At 40.9% G+C, this 16534-nt stretch overlaps 2 protein-coding genes and 1 long non-coding RNA gene across 4 annotated transcripts; all 3 read left to right on the forward strand.

Moving 5' to 3' along the window:
• The first annotated feature begins 2 nt into the window (after nt 1-2).
• Nucleotides 3-2278, forward strand: LOC110016359. Its single transcript, XR_002291634.2, has 4 exons — nt 3-174; nt 1551-1824; nt 1894-1977; nt 2063-2278. It is a non-coding gene; the product is annotated as an uncharacterized LOC110016359 (long non-coding RNA).
• A 2177-nt stretch (nt 2279-4455) lies between these two features.
• LOC101160831 (15-hydroxyprostaglandin dehydrogenase [NAD(+)]) lies at nt 4456-9908 on the forward strand. Of its 2 annotated transcripts, XM_023962546.1 has the most exons (8): nt 4456-4703; nt 4891-5014; nt 5411-5517; nt 6858-6954; nt 7075-7151; nt 7502-7656; nt 8304-8392; nt 9589-9908. In XM_023962546.1, the coding sequence occupies exons 1-8, from the start codon at nt 4611-4613 to the stop codon at nt 9624-9626; spliced, it is 780 nt and encodes a 259-aa protein (XP_023818314.1). In that variant the 5' UTR covers nt 4456-4610; the 3' UTR covers nt 9627-9908. The 2 variants fall into 2 exon arrangements, with proteins under 2 accessions (XP_023818314.1, XP_023818315.1); XM_023962547.1 differs by lacking the exon at nt 8304-8392.
• Nucleotides 9909-13795: 3887 nt separating this feature from the next.
• LOC111946292 (15-hydroxyprostaglandin dehydrogenase [NAD(+)]-like) lies at nt 13796-16412 on the forward strand. The gene is made up of 7 exons (XM_023962548.1): nt 13796-13988; nt 14414-14537; nt 14628-14734; nt 14828-14924; nt 15021-15097; nt 15188-15339; nt 15694-16412. The coding sequence occupies exons 1-7, from the start codon at nt 13896-13898 to the stop codon at nt 15812-15814; spliced, it is 771 nt and encodes a 256-aa protein (XP_023818316.1). The 5' UTR covers nt 13796-13895; the 3' UTR covers nt 15815-16412.
• Nucleotides 16413-16534: the final 122 nt, after the last annotated feature.

Below are 16534 nucleotides of genomic sequence, written 5' to 3' on the forward strand. Positions count from 1 at the left end.
ACAGGAAGAAAAACCACAACAATCTTGCGGCCTGATTGGACCCGATCGCTTTTAAAACACAAGAGCACAACAAGTTAAAGTCTGATGTGAGTGGAGAAAAAAAAGCACAAAGTTTCCGATTTGAAGACATTTCTCTTCCCGTCATTGTTGAACCTGAGGACTGAAAGTCCAGCGGTGAGGATAACAGCTGGGATGAGAGGAACGTCTTCAAACTAGAAACTGTGTGTGTGTGTGTGTGTGTGTGTGTTTTCAAAACCTTTTTCATCTCACCAAAGGTAGTGAGTGTGGAGGTGAACAGGGGCTACATTACATTTTTCTATGATATTATTATGCATAACAGGGGTTACGGTATTTTACTATGCACTTAATGCAGGGGTCGGGAACCTTTTTGGCCAAGAGAGCCATAAACGCCACATATTTTGAAATGTAATTTCGAAAGAGCCATACAATAATGTAGTGTCCCTTTCCCACACTGAGGCACGGAGACTTAACCTCTTTTAAGGTTCTTAATTCTGGTTACTGCAGACCACAACAAACGCCGTACAATTAATTCAGCAGCTCCTGAATCTCTCCCGCCGAGACGAGACGAGAGCGCGTCTCCCAACTTTATATTCCCCTGCTCCCGCTGCAGCCCTCCCCTTTCCCTTATTCGGCCCATAGCTGAACCCCATTGGTCCAAACTACCTAACAACAGGCTGAGCGACAGAACTGAGGGCCAATCAGATCTCTGCATGATCGATGCGTTCCATGAACTCCAGAACTTTTAACGCGGCCCAACAGCCATCCAACTCAGTCCGCGACAATATGTTTAAAACTAAAATACAAGTGAATGTGTGCATTTGATGTAATTTCAACATTTTTAAAGTACAATAAGTCTGTGGATTCTTTTTAATAACATTGTTATGCTGTTTCTAATAAATGATGAGTATTTCTCGTGGTAGTTTTGCTGATGGTCTAGTCTGGTTTACGTGGTGAGTTTCTGCTTCATGCAGGCGTTGAGACTTTAAACGTGATCTTAGGTTGGTATGAATGTTTTGTAGATGTGAGACAGACTGCTCACATGCGGACCTGGAGCCAAACACACATTCACACGCTGCAGTGAGTGACAGGCAGTGGGTTTTACCTATTTACAATCCCTGCGCGATTCACCTGCTGCCGGTCCCCACAACACCTCAGCCCCCCCCTCTGCTTTCTCCCTCACACATCCCGTCCCCGCAACTGCGCGCTCTTTCTCAGAGACGGGAGCGCGCAGTTTTACGCACGGCAATTCACAGGTTTCCGGGTGGTACAAACTCTGTGAATTAATAGACAATTTTAAACTTATACTAGTGCTGGCGCAGATTTGTCTCTCTAAGCACCGCTACTACTGCGCGCCTCTGCCATCGCATCGCGCACGAGAAGGACTGGTCTAATGAAGAAAAAAAATTTGAATTAAAGATTTGTCTGCGAGCCACATGTGACCATCAAAAGAGCCATATATGGCTCGCGAGCCATAGGTTCCCGACCCCTGACTTAATGGATGACATATATGCATGTACATTGTATTGCAGGAATATGCAAAATTAGAGACCTGAGAAACTATTCAGCTGAAAGATCAGTGGAGCCACCGTCAAGTAGTGAGGACAACCAGCTGGTTGGATTTTGTGTGCATTCTAAGAAGACCTGGAGGGATGTCTGGGAGAAAAGAGAAGATGGATATGCATCATTTATCCTCAGGAAACAGTGTGTTTCAGGCAGCAAAACGTTCCTGCTCCAGCAGTACCTGAAGAAGAAAGAGGCTCAGACTCAGAGTTCCTCTTCCTAAACCTTTTTCTAGTCCTCCAGGTCTGTGGCAGACTGTGTTCATGCTGACGTTAGGAAACATGGTAGTAATGATGTTTCCCATCTTTTCAGTGTCTTCTTTAGAGATGGAAGATGATGAAAAGTTGGAGAGAATTATGCTTTCTGTCTCTCCATTCAAACTCCTCCCTTTACAAGGTAAAACTAAATCACACACAAGTACACACTGAGTGTTAATTACTACTTCTGATTCCAACCTGTTTTCTTATTTATTTGACTAAAGAGCAGAGACATTAGTGAAGAAGATGACAGGACCAACGTGTTTACCAACAATCCCAAGTGAGCAGCACCAACGTGCACGGATCATGCATCACGTTCATCGAGCATTACTTAAAAATACGACTAGATCAACAGCTTCTTTATTAAAGGATCTACAAACGCCTTGAGTGGAGGCATTTATAGATGAAAATAATTCATGAAATAAAAAGATAATAAAAAAAGAGAACATGTTTCGTTTTGTTTGTCTCGTTTAATAAATTTCCTTCCATAAAGTTTTCTGGTTTGTATTCAATTCACATGATCAGCTTTACAAAACTACAAATCTCCACGGATTACACAGATTTTTTTAATCAAACTGTAGTTAATGTTTAAAATACTCCATAGAAATGATGCTGACATTTTAAATCTGCAGCTGTTGGAGCTATGCAATGTTGGATGTTTTTAAAACGTGCGTTGATTCTGTGTAATTGAGAGATGTTTTCAGGTAAATTTATTCATGTTTTAATGTTGTTTACTACTTTTTGTACTACTTTACAGTTTTAAATACTTTTCGGTCTCAGTGCTAGCCTGTTTCATGAGTTTAAAACTGTAACTTTACTGTAAAATTTTAATAAAACTAATATCTGAAGAATTAACATTTTAATACGACACGCTCTACAGTTTCAACATCCTGACATTAATTTCCAATTACATGCTTACTGTTTGTTAAATCCGGTAATTAAGACTTGCGTGTCCAGAACATAATCTAGAAAAGGCCAGGACTGTAAACTAACAAGAGAGAATGTAAACAAAAGGATGATGGGACATCAGTGGAGGCTTACTTCCAAACCAACTGTTGAAAATACTAGTTGTCATCCAGCACCACCAGCAGGCCACACCCACTATCAGCTCAAAAGTGAGCACCTGTGAGACTCAGCCAGGAACTTACTTAACTCAGTCAGATTGCATTCCCTTCCCCCTCCAACTTCTACCAGGAGAAGATGCAGTCCCAGCCAAATGCAACCACAGATCAGTCCATGTCCAGCTAAGTGGATGCATCATAGACGTATGTTTTATTATTATCTTCAACCAACAATGGATGATGTATCATTGTATTCATTTGTTTCTGCATTTAATTACAGGCAAAATCATCTACAACTCATCAGCTCAATCCAAATAAATAAGATGCCTGTGGAGATTTGGGAGTTCAGTGTTTGAATGTGCACCCCACCTAATATGATCGATGACCCACACCAACTAAACAGTTTTCTTCACCAACGGTCCCGCCCACAACTCAGAGGTGAGTTTATGATGAGCTCCTACCACATTGTACAAACTCTGTCATAAAGAGCAAAAGTTTTTGTTTGTTTGTTTTGGCTAAAAACAGCATAATCAAAAACATTTTAAATGAAAAACTGGGACTGATTTTATAATAGATAAAAATACAGTTGAGGTGGGACTTTAATTTCCCTCAAATGTTTTGTCTGGACTGACATGTTTCAGAGTAGAGTTGTGTTTTTACAGTAACTAAAAAGACTGAATTTATGATATAAATAAAAGTAAAATAATAAAATGTGTACCACCCCAAAATTCATTTTAATGAACACTTCCGGCCACGAAATACAAAAATTCCTGGAACTTCCGATAATTCTGAAGCTGTATTTATCCAGGTAAATAATGTGGAAGGGCCCTAGCTTGTCTGATATGAGCAATGTTCACATTAAATTATTTTAATTGAAGAAAGCAATATTATAATATAAATAATAATAATAACTAGAATGGGCTGCAATGCATTTCCAAAAGAAAATGCAGGGTAGAATGCTGTATTGCTGAATGAAAGCTGAATTTGCTGAAGAAATGGCTAAACTGCTAAAAATGTGTTTGTGAAAAATGTCTGAGCCGGGTCTTGAACCGGCGACCTTCTGCACCAAGACTTCCCTGTGTGTTTCTACGGAGTAAATCAAGCTGGAATATTTCGAGAAGTTCAGTGATTTGAAGGACCAAAAGTCATAGCAGGAATAAGCTAAAGGAGCTGAACATTGAGTGAAATTGTTAAAATTGGTGAAAAATTTTAGAACAGTTATGTGCCGAAAAACGGTGGAAGATATATGAGAAAATATTTTTAAAAAAAAAGAGAAACAGGAAAACAATAAGTCGGGGGAAACATACATTGAGTTAAAAATAAGACCGCAATAACAAAAAAAGGAAGGCCATTGCTGCAAAAAGTAGCAAAAAATACACCCCAATTAAATTCACATCTTAAAAATATTTTTCCCCTTCCTTTTTCTCATAAACTTTAGACATGTTTTTATTTTATTATTTTAACGTTTTTATAAGTTTAAAGTTATGGAAAATACCCGCATTACCAAATTACTGATCCAGGCTTTTTTCATTTCCATAACCTGCTCTGCAGGTCTGCTTCTTATCAGCTGCCCCCCTACCAGGACTGCGCCACCTTTCCTCCGAGGGTTCTTTTTTTTTTTTCTATTTTGCGCACGCGCTCAGTGACGTCTACCTTCAGATTGGATCCCAGGCAGAGGAGCTCCAGCTCCACAGACTCCCGAGCCTCCACGATGAGCCTAGGCGGGAAGGTCGCCGTGGTGACAGGAGCAGCGAAGGGGATTGGGAAAGCAATAGCGGAGAACTTTCTGCAGAATGGCGCAAAGGTAAAACGTGCGCGTTTTTGGATTCTGCTGCGCGCTTCTGGTGCCCCGAATCCGACGAGGGAGGAAGTTACAGAAGCAAAGAAGACTTTGCAGAAATCTGTTTCACTTGTTTAGATAATGCCATGGCTTTACTGCTTTGGCTGCTTTGATGGTGTGGAAACGTTTGTGTCGTTGGTCACCTGAGCAGGTGGTCCTGTTGGATGTGGATGAAACCACAGCGAAGGGTTTGAAGAAAGTCCTTGATCAGAAGTTTGGAGAGGAGAAAACTTTGTTCATCAGATGTAACGTTGAGTCAGAGGAGGACATTAAAGGTGAGCAAAATGAATGAATTTTGATGGTTTCCAACCCTCAACCTTTAACTTAATATTATTTATACCCACCAGCTGAAATCAACAGAAAATGTTTTTGATTTTATTATTTCAAGAGTGATGATGCTGTTTCTACTTTAGCTAAACGCACCACCTGTGTGACAGATGCCGGTTTCATTAAGCTGAATAATGTTAGTGGGACCTTCAAATGATTTAAATATTAAACTTTGGAATTTTGCAGAATAAACTAATAAAAGGTTCCTGTCTGACACGGGACTGCATGATGGCACTCACATGTCCAAAGCCTCTGGAAATTGATTTATGCATAATCAGCTAAACAAAGGTTAAAGGTGCAGAGAATTGTGAGGAGCCTTTAAATCTGTTTTTCTTGTTTTCCAGCCGCCTTTGAGGCAACTATGGCCACTTTTGGATGTATGGACATTCTGTGCAACAACGCTGGCATCTTGAGTGAGGACCAGTGGGAACGAGCTGTGTCTGTAAACCTCGTAAGATTTAAGACTTTAGGATTGGATTACTGATGAGTCCCTCATTCTGGAGGATTATTGATCCCAGATTGGAGATATTTCTAGACTTTGGAAGAATAGATCTATGATTACTAGATAAGCTTACCATGTTTTCACAACCATATGGCGCACTGGGTTATAGGGCGCAGTTTCATTTATGGCTTTTTCTTTATTTAACACATACAAGAGGCGCAGCGGGTTTTAAGGCGCAGGCGGTAAAACATGCATGCTAGTGTGTGTTTTAAAACGGCAGCAGGAACAAAACTTAGTTGGTTGTGATTTATTTGTTATTTTTTCAGTCATAAAACAGCATCCAAATATCCATCAAAGTCCTCATCTTCTGTATCTGGAATGAACAGCCGGACTAAATTTCTATCAAACATGCCAGCTTCCCTTCCGTCATCGTCAGAGTCCGTCTCTTTGCCGTGCGGCTCCTCATGAATGATGCTGGCTTTTGGGAAAGTTTGAAGAACGGTGCTAGCAGACACGTTAGCCCCATCTTCTACAATCCATTCACAAAGTGTGGCGTCACTCGCCCGGCGCTGCCTCCCAGTCTTAGTGAAAGACTAAGACTTAGTAAAAGGAGCGGAAGATGGACAGCTTTTCATTGTAGTCGCTGCATCGCTGCGCAACTGTGGTTCTCGCTCGGACGGAAAGATGGCAGCGTTTCATAAAACGAAAGAACCAAGACGGACCGCCATGAAAATGTTCTTTTTTCATTTCCTCTGCAAGCGTTTCTGCCCTCAGTGGAAGGTGATGGAGAGACGCTCCTCCCAGCTGTTCTCTGATCGTTAAAACATCGCTCCAGTCGCTCTTCCAAATCGGGTCACCTCGCCTTGTTTCCACGGAAACTGTGCTCCATAAGCATGTCTCTTTGTATTTTCAGGGTCGCTAAAACGATGTTGTTCTGTATCATTCACAGACCTGCCCTTTTTACTATTCGGGGGTGTCTTCTTTCACGTCCTCATGCTGTCCTCTCCTACATCTTCTTTACCGAAGTCACACAACAACACAATAGGCGCACCGCACCATAGGGCGCTCCGTACATTATGGAGAACATCTCAGACTTTTAGGTGCACCTTATAGTCGTGAAAATACGGTAAATAGATTAAAATGATTTCTTTGAACATGATTTCTTGTTTTTCACTGACGCCAGAACACATGTTCTGCCTTTTCTGCAGCAGAGGTTCATCTGTGCGTTTACACTCCTTGATTTTATTTGTAAAAGTTAAAGTGACGCTTTTAAATGTATGTGTGAAGAAACCTCAGCTGGTTCCTCTCTGTACATCAGCAGACCTGCATGTATTCCCTCTGTGATGCAGGGGGGCGTCATCCGGATGACCTACGCTGCTCTGGAGAAGATGAGCCAGCAGTCTGGTGGGCGAGGAGGAGTCGTGGTCAACACAGCCTCAGTGGGGGGTAAAGACCACCCGACACGCACACCCCAGTTCTTCATAGAACTGGAGAAAGAGGATCCAGCAATGCCAAAAAATACTCTTTGAGGATGAGATGTTCCAATCCAAAGTCTCTCTTCTACAGGTCTCGGACCTCTAGCCAGTTGTCCTGTCTATTCGGCCACTAAGCACGGTGTGATCGGCTTTACTCGAGCCATGGCGGTAAGAATGTATTCATATGTTTTTGCACACGGCCCTCGGCAACGCACGTTCAAGCTGCCACTTTCAGTGAAAATTCAAACGCGCATAAATGCACGTTTAGGGCTCCCCTGTTCAAGACTCTGGCATTTACGCGTAGCTACCCAAGTTTTTACGATCTTTACGATGTTTTCTGACTCTACATAAAAAACATCCGCACTAGATCTCGGATGAGCTTTTCCGTTTGGCATTTGAAGCGGACGGTCTGGTCAAAAGTCAGCAAACCATTCCTGAAATCCATATTTTTAAACAATGCAACTTTTGATTTTGTTTTTTTTCTCTTCTTTCCTGAATGGTTACTGTTTTTCTGCCAGGCTGCTTCCACCGCCTCTAATTATGGGATACGCTTCAACGCCATTTGCCCCGGTGCTGTCCAAACAGACCTCTTCGCCTCCGTTACAAACTGTTTGGGTCCATTTTCTCACCTTGCTCATTTATTCGAGAAATTTGCAGCAGACGGGGTGCTACAGTGAGTCATTATTCTCCTTCTCATTTGAAACTGGTATTAATTTTGTTGTTTTTTTGTGTAAATTTTAGTGTGGAAACTTAGCAAATCATTTTTTTCACAAAATGTTTAAGTCTTGTGTTACAAAATCTTAAAATGATAAAACATAGTTGATGCATTGATGAATGTTTGATCCATTCGTGTCTCCACAGTTCTGTTGAACCAAAAAATGTAACATTTGTTGCATAGTAGATTTATTAACCTTCAGATATTTAGAATATTTTTATTTCCTTTAACTGATAAGTTAAACTTTTTGTTTTATTGAGTGCAGAAATTTGTACACAATTCAACCGCTTAAACTGCAGTTGGAGATGCTACCTGATACGGTTTTGGAGACAACCTCCTTTGCTGTCTTTGTGGTGCTCATAAAACCAGAGAGTTTGACATTTTATTGACTCTCTTTTGACAAACATGCTAAACAAAGATTGAACAGCACAGCTGAAGCAAAGAGAAACACATAAAACTTTTCCTCTGACGTCATTCTGGAGACAAATCTGCTGCTAACTTAGGCTTCAGCAAATGAAAGTACATGTTGCAGAAAAGCATTTAAAAAGTAGATTATTGGCTGCATCTTCAATGCCGCTGTCTGCTTTCCTTGCTCTGTTGTGTAGCCTTGAAGGATCAGCGTTTTATACCAAAAGCTCAGGCAAAAGAGGCCGGTTCACACAAGGCAAGACTTGTATCATTTTCCTCCCCGGCGGTGAGAAAACCACGATCCGTCATATTTGGTGGGAAAGTTTCATTCTTTGAGCTCTCTGCAGATGCCCTGAGGTTCTCCCCCTGCTGCACACGCCACCTCCTCTGAGCATTGTGGGAATTTGACGACCCCTTTTGTCAAACGCTTGGCTTTACAAGTGTTCAGAACTTTTCACTTTCTCTGCCAGCTGTTCTGTTTTAACAGAATGCACTGATTGAAGGGGATTTTTTTGCTTTTAAAATATCACCCAGTAGTTTTTCCACGGCAAACCAGAGCAGGGTTTGACTCTGAAGAAATGTTTGTCTATTCAGGTCTATTCAAATGCTGCTGACAAGACGTGGATGCCTGTAAAGAAGTTCTTGTGAGGTTTTTGTCAGCTGCTGCCTGCTGATGTGCATCCATGGAGGCTTCACTTTTTGCAGATTATAAGTCAACTATGGCACAAATCATCTGTTCAAAACAATTTACTTTTTGCTCTTAGTGTTAAAGACCCTCTCTGAATATCTTTTAATCTATTTTCAAAGTGTTCCCAGTGATCGTTTTAATACGATGATACAGTTTTTAGCCAAAATCAGAAAACCTGTGTCGTTTTCTTTCTGCAAAGTGGCAGCAGTTCATCAGAAATTCCCCCCATAGGTTGTGGGCGGGACCATTGGTGTGGAGCAACTCAACCCCTTTCCTTCTGCGTTGCTGAGAGCTCTCTGTTTACACACTCCCGCTAGCTTACAGCCCCTCACACCCCCAACCTAACATTAGCAATGCTTTAAAAAGGGGGATCAGTCTTGTATCTATCCATCCGTACAGTTTAGATCCAGATTCCAGCTCAGACGAGGAAAACAAAGACGTTCATGGATCTATTTGTCTGACAGTGGATGATCAGAATGGACTGGAGCTTGTACCCCTCCCAGCGTATTTTCTACGTCACTTATAAGATATTTTTTAAACAGCTTTTTAAATTTTTTTGTCTGCTCTTGATTCACAACAGTTTTAGTAAAAAAAAATGAGGTGCAATTTTGAGTTTTTTTTCTTTTATAAATCTGTTCCACTGTGAGAAAAGCGGAACAAGAACGTGTCATAAACACCAGTTTACATCGGCGGGGGTCTCTGATAAAATCATTGAGGCAGATTCTTTCACTAAACCGATGTAAATGTACGTTTTATGTCTTTATCTCTTAATTCTTCTGATTTTCTAACTTCAGGCCGTCAGACGTGGCTCAGTGTGTTCTGGAGCTGGTGACCGAGGAGGTGAAGAACGGAGAGGTGCTGGTGGTGGACCACAGTGGGAAGAAATACATGACTTTCCCCGCTGTTTTCTAGCTGCTCCTGCCAAGGAGAAACAGCCAGTCTGACTTTATTAAAATGAGTTTTTCAGGAGATAAATCTCCCTGAAAATCCCTGTGGTCTTCTATTCATTTCAAATGTTTTCTAATCGCATCTAAAGGCAAAGTCTCTGTTTGTTGAAAGTCATGAAGAGAGATCAATAAAGTTTTTGCTGTTAAATGTTTAGGTCACAATCAAAGGTAGAACTTTTTGATTAGCAATCTGATCAAAGTGATCTCAGAATTACGTATGGTCACATTTATGTCACATAAGATGCCTGCATCCGGAGTCATTTCACCTCCAGCCGACCTCCACATATGAAAATACTTTTTATAAGGTTCTGTGGGCTCACTCTGTCCCGTCCCATGATTCTTTGCTACCAGACCAAACAAAATGCCAGTGGAAATGTGGATCTGTGGTGTCTTAACAAGCATGTCTGCCATATCTGCTTGAAGTTTTGGGTTCAGTTCTCAGTAAAACTGATGCTTTGGCACAAAAATGAGATGGCAACATTTCAGACCAAACCTCATTTGGAAATATTTCCCCATTTTCAATTACATTTATTGGACCAAAGTCCTTCTAAATGTTCACACAGCGCCTGATCGGCAGCCATTCCCTGTTTTTGATGTGTGAGAATAAACTATAACGATAAATAGATAAACTATAAGTCGGAACTGATGTTTCTTCTCTCAGATATTTGACCCATTTTCAGAGAGAGGAGTAAACTGTTTGTTCAGTTGGGTTGATTTTAACTTTCACATCTGCATTACATGCAGAAGGTCGTTGAGTTTAACATCCAGAGAGTCCAGAACTTTAATATGGTTGGTTTTTGTAAAAAAAACAAAAACATTTTGTTGAAATTTATCCACATTGGAAGCAAAGAATGATCCCTTTAAAGGTTGCTGCCATAAGGAGAGATCTAAAAGGAATGAAAATGAGATTTATTTCAACAATGAAACATTGAAAGTTATATGGATTTCAAATATCAAGACTCTGGAAGGAGGTCCAGATCCAAACAAGGATGCCTTCCAAGCCCAGCAGGAGGTGGAGGAGAGCTTTGACACTTTAACATTGGGAGTTGGGTCATCTAGACCCACTAGACAGTGCTCTGAACCTTTTTTCTTCAATGATTTGTGAACCTCACTGGTGTCCATGGATTACATGAAATCTTTCCACCTTTATCCACCTTTGTCATGGTAGGGAGAACACGTCAATGTAGGGGGGGGGGGGGGTCATCAAAGATAGCGCAAGGGTTAAAGGAGAAAAATGGATTTTCAGTGGCAGCAAGAGGCAAGTTGAACAGCTTCTGGACCAAAGCAGTGTGGGGAAATGTGACTGCAGCCCAAAAAACTAGGAATTGAAACTGAAAATATGTCAGAGTTTCACTTAAGATTGTTAAAAAATAAATACATGTCAGTATTACCATATTTTATTAATCTTAATAGACCAACAGACTGCATGGCCGAATGTTTGATTTGATTTATGTTTTTTTTATAAAGCAATGATTGTACGCAATACAACAAAATTACTTGGACATATCAAACTTATTATAGAAATAATGAAATGCATTAATTAAAAAAAAACATAAAGAAGAATTAACATAAATGTAGGAAGAAAATCATTGTCTCACAATCATAAACAGATATTTTTGCAGTGATGCATACGATACTCATTTGGGTCACATTAGATTCATAGTGAGTATTAACTAAAGTCAAGTTTGATTTATTGCTTGAAAAGGAGACGAAAGTAGCGAATGTATGTAATCCCACCCCTACTGAGTTATTACAGACTAGATTTTTGCATGGTTGTCATACAAAATGAGGGAAACCAATTTTTTTTAATGAATTCATTAGAATTAACCCTTGTGTTATCCTATGACCCCCCCCTTACATTGACGTGTTCTCCCTACCATGACAAAGGTGGATAAAGGTGGAAAGATTTCATGTAATCCATGGACACCAGTGAAGATCACAAATCATTGAAGAAAAAAGGTTCAGAGCTCTGTCTAGTGGGTCTAGATGACCCAACTCCCAATGGTAAAGTGCCTAGGATAGCACAAGGGTTGCGGAGACTGTTTGTGTCTGCCTTTTATTCAATTTTCATTTTTTAAAGTGGATTTTTAATTATCATTTTCTATCATTACTTTGCTTCCATCGTGGACACAAACACCAGACACACAAAAAAGGGATTTTGGATGATGTTAAGGGTTGTATTAGCACTTAGTTTTGTGTTCACGTTTGTAAATATGAAAATATCAAAGCAATCCTGTAACTTTGTTTATGACCCCCCCCCTCTGGTGCTTAAATTTAGATGAGGAGTTGCTGCTGGTGCACCACACCTTCAACTAGTGGCAGGATGGCGCCACTACAACTAAAATGTTTTTAAAAATCCTGGTTAGAAAAAAAGGAACCATCTTAGTAGTGAATAATAAAAGAAAATTAGCTTATCTAATTAATTTCTTATTTGAAAAACAGCTAGTTGGTGAAGTTTTTCAAAGACTTCCAAAAATATAACTCTTGAATATTTTGTGATTTTAATGTTTTTCAATGTTTTGTTTGTATTAGAAAATCTGAGCTATTTTGACCATTTTCTACTGAGTAATATTTATTTCTTTTTATCTACTATTTGCTAAAGAGCCCATAAAGAAGTGTTCTGTCCTTCAAACTTCATCTAAACAGCTCCTCAAAAGCAAAAAAAGGTTGATTTAAGTTCTCACAGTTTAAACAAGCGAGAAAACCAAAACAGTCCACAGACGTAAAACAGAACAGGAAATTATTAAAACCGTGATTTATCTTAAGGAAACTTTAATTCTCAGATCTACCAGCAGAGATTTAACCAGTTTAGAGCCACAAGCTGTAAGGCAGATGCAGATTCACATCAGACAGAGACATGTTTCTATTTTGTAATGTGTTGTATAGTTTAACAAGAAATCAAGAAAGTCGCACTGAGGTAGAGAAACAAACCTATAAAGCCGAAATCTTCCTGCAGAATTATCCAAGAGAGAAGAGCCAGAAATAAGTTAATGAATTCAAATCATATGAATGCAAGTAAGGGTTCCAGTTGAGAGTTGTCCAGGCTGTGGGGTTAGTTTGCGCTCCAGGAGGCCCAGCCTCAGGATAACCAGTCACCTTCAGCCAACTTTTTTTATTTCAGCTAGTGAGCGTGACTTATAGAGGTTCCATTCCCCCTCCTGCTGGAATCCTTTTAACTACAGCAGTTGGCTGACCTGCTTTGTTTTTAGCAGGATCCTCTGACACCGATCGCTGTGTACTCCTCAACAGAAGTCATGAGGCCAATTGGGGCGAGAGAAAATTCTTCCAGGGTCTCCTGGTCTTCCTGCCAACAGGAGAAGAACCTCCTGCAGGGCTACATAAAAGTCTGTGCAACCACGTAATACATTTAATGGGGTCGACACGTTCTTAGTTAGAAAACATTTTATTCCCTTTTAAACTCAGCTAGAACTGCACTGTGGTGCAGTGGTTAGCACTCTCACCACAGAGAGAAGTCATGGTTCAAACTCCAGCTTGGACCTTTCTGTGTGGAGTTTGCATGTTCAAATGCATGGTTCATGGGCTAATTGGTGACTCTAAATATCCCCTAGATGTGGGTGTGAGTGTGTGACCCTACAACGGACTGGTGACTTCTTCAGGGTGTCCCCTGCCTTCACCAAATAGTAGCTGGGTTGGCTCCAGCAGCCCCGTGACCCCAAAGGGACACAGTGGGTTCTGATGATGGAGTTTAACCCTTGTGCTATCTTAGATGACCCCACCCTTACATTGACGTGTTCTCCCTACCATGGCAAAGGTGGATAAAGGTGGAAAGATTACATGTAATCCATGGACACCAGTGAAGATCACAAATCATTGAAGAAAAAAGGTTCAGAGCACTGTCTAGTGGGTCTAGATGACCCAACTCCCAATGGTAAAGTGCCCAGGATAGCACAAGGGTTACGTTAGCCACATGATAACTTGTCCACCTGATCTGACTCCACCTACTCCCTCTTTATCCACTCAAGATCCAAACAGGAAATCAAAGAGTTGCCTCCCACTCTCACCACACCCAATAAAAGGCAGGTTCTCTGATTACCATGATGCGTTATAACCCTCCCACTGAGGACTTTATTCATCTCATTTTTAGATAGTATTCACAGCCAGCCAGACTTCTTCACTGTCTGAAGCTTCCAGAGATGAGTTTAGGCGGGAAAGTGGCCGTGGTGACGGGAGCGGCAAAGGGGATTGGAAAAGCCATCGCAGAGATATTTCTTCAAAATGGCGCAAAGGTAAAATGTGTTTTTATTATTAAAAACTTTTACTCTTTTTTTGCATGAAAACTATTCTAGTTTAGAAGAAACATTCACAATATATTAGTAGTTTCTTGTTCTTATTTAAAAAGCCTGAAGTGAAGGAGATCTTTCAAAGTTAAAATCTCATTAGTTGTCACACGCCAACTTGTTCTCTGCATTTGACCCATCCCTTAGGGGAGCGGTCAGCTGCAGAGAACACCGCGGTCGGGAACCACTTGGTGGTTTAACCCCCCAATGGGTTCAAGGGGGGGTTTAGTATCTACTAGTATCGACTCAACCGTGAATCAAAACTCACAACCTTCCAGCTTCAGGGCCACTGAGCTGGTCATGTGGCTGTAAAAGATCATAAAGACATGAAGACGTTCAGGTTGCAGGTTACTCATCAACCTTTACCTGTACAGGTAGTCCTGCTTGATGTTGATGAACCCACAGGGAAGAGGTTGAAGAACGGCCTTGACCAGCAGTTTGGAGAGGAGAGATCTTTGTTTATGAAGTGCAGCGTTGAGTCAGACGAGGACATAAAAGGTCAGTGAACTACAAGGTTTTGGTGTGTGCAGAGCTGCAGTTACAAGCACAGGAAAATGGTCTAAAACTAACTCTTTTTTGCTTTTCAAGCTGCGCTCCAAAGCACCATAGATACCTTTGGATCCATCAACATTTTATGCAACAATGCTGGAATCCTGAGAGAAGGCGACTGGGAGAAAACCATCTCCATAAACCTTGTAGGGATTTTTTTTTAAATCAAATGCATTATTTCTAAGAAAAAACACAATACTTCACAAAATAGCTATGTATTTGCATGTTTCTTTATGCAGGGAGGTGTTATTCGGATGACCTATGCAGCTCTGGAACACATGAACAAGCTCAGCGGCGGTCAGGGAGGGGTCGTGGTCAACACATCATCTGTGGCAGGTACTGAGTTCCTCTGACATGTCTGTTTTAGGACAATAAAACTGACTAATCTCTCAAATCTGACTCTGATTTGGATAAAAGATTTATGCCCTCAAGGTCTTGACCCCCTCCCAAGCTGTCCTGCTTATTCAGCCACCAAGCATGGAGTGGTCGCCTTTACACGAGCAATGGCAGTAAGTATAGATGTCCCTTCCTCTTCGCAAATAAAAAATTATATAAAATCATGTGACTATTAATACATTTTTCTCTTTTTTTTCGACCAGGCGGCCTCCAGAGCGTCGGAATATGGAATCCGCTTCAACGTTGTCTGCCCTGTCCGGGTCCAAACAGACTTCTTCTCCTCAGTTTCTCAAAACTTTGGACAGTTCTCCCACCTGCTTGGTGCCCTGCAGAAATCGGCAGAGCGAGCTTTGGAGTAGGTCTTTACCTGATCCTTTCATTAATCTCTTCAAGAGCATTTTCTTCTGGTTGCTTTTTGGTTCATTTGCCCCTTCATTCCCAAGAAAATACTTTATTGAATGGGGAAAAAATATATATTTTTACCATCACCTCAGGAATCTGTTTAGATCAGCTCAAAGGTCTACTGAGGAGACATCTAGATGTTGACCAAAAAGTTGTGTGGTGGTAATTCATCACATCCACTGCAGTAGCAGAACAGTCCTGGGTTCAAATTCCTTCAAAATCAGCACAGAAGTCTGTACTTCACCTCTGTTGCTTAAAGGTTTCTGGTTATATTCTCATAAAACCGTTGTTTTCTGTTTTGTTTCAGTCCATCTGAGGTCGCTGAGTGCGTCCTCGACCTGGTGACGGATGAGGTGAAGAACGGAGAGACCGTCTTACTGAGCCAAAGCGGGAGAAAATACTTGACTTTTCCCCAAAATCTTCAGTAGCCTCTGGCACCACAACACGATGGAGGACAATTGGGACTAGCCGGTTTTTCTCTGTTCCTTTCTCCTTTCTCCTCGGTATCAAATGAGCTGCAGCATTCAGACAGAATTGTCATCTGGACTTGAGACCTTTGAGTTTTGCTCTGATCTTGATGTGACCAGTTTGGTTTCAAGCTAGTTTCTGTCTCAACCCTTTAACACCAGAGATGCTGGCGTTGACGCCTAAACAACACACGCTCTTTCACCTACCACTACTCTTTAACCGTTATGCGATTAATGTGAATCAGCTGATTCTGACGGGAAGAAAAGCAGCTTTGTATATCTGCAGTCCACCAATATGCAACAGATTACAAATGTAAAGTGTTGCATATCAGCGCAAAGCTGCCTTTCTCTGTTCCAGAATCTGCTGGAATTACATTAATTGCGTAAACGGTTGAAAAGTTATGGTAGTCGACAGAATATAAACACTGGAGCTGATGGGTTAATTCTGTCTGTCTCTGCAGCTGATTTCTCCAATAACATTCTCTCTTTTCTTCTTGTTTTTAAATAAAAGTAAATTCTGTCTCGTCTTAACTAAATAAAACTGTGGACAGATCATGATGATCATGTGCCCTTTTCCAGCCCGACAAGAAGGATTTTATGGTAACAAACTCTGAACTTTTGCATCCTTAACAGAAACTTTGAACAACTCAAAGTTGTTCTAATGAATCAAGTGTCTTAAAA

Source organism: Oryzias latipes, chromosome 14 (assembly GCF_002234675.1).
Source record: "Oryzias latipes chromosome 14, ASM223467v1".
Classification (NCBI taxonomy): Eukaryota; Metazoa; Chordata; class Actinopteri; order Beloniformes; family Adrianichthyidae; genus Oryzias; species Oryzias latipes.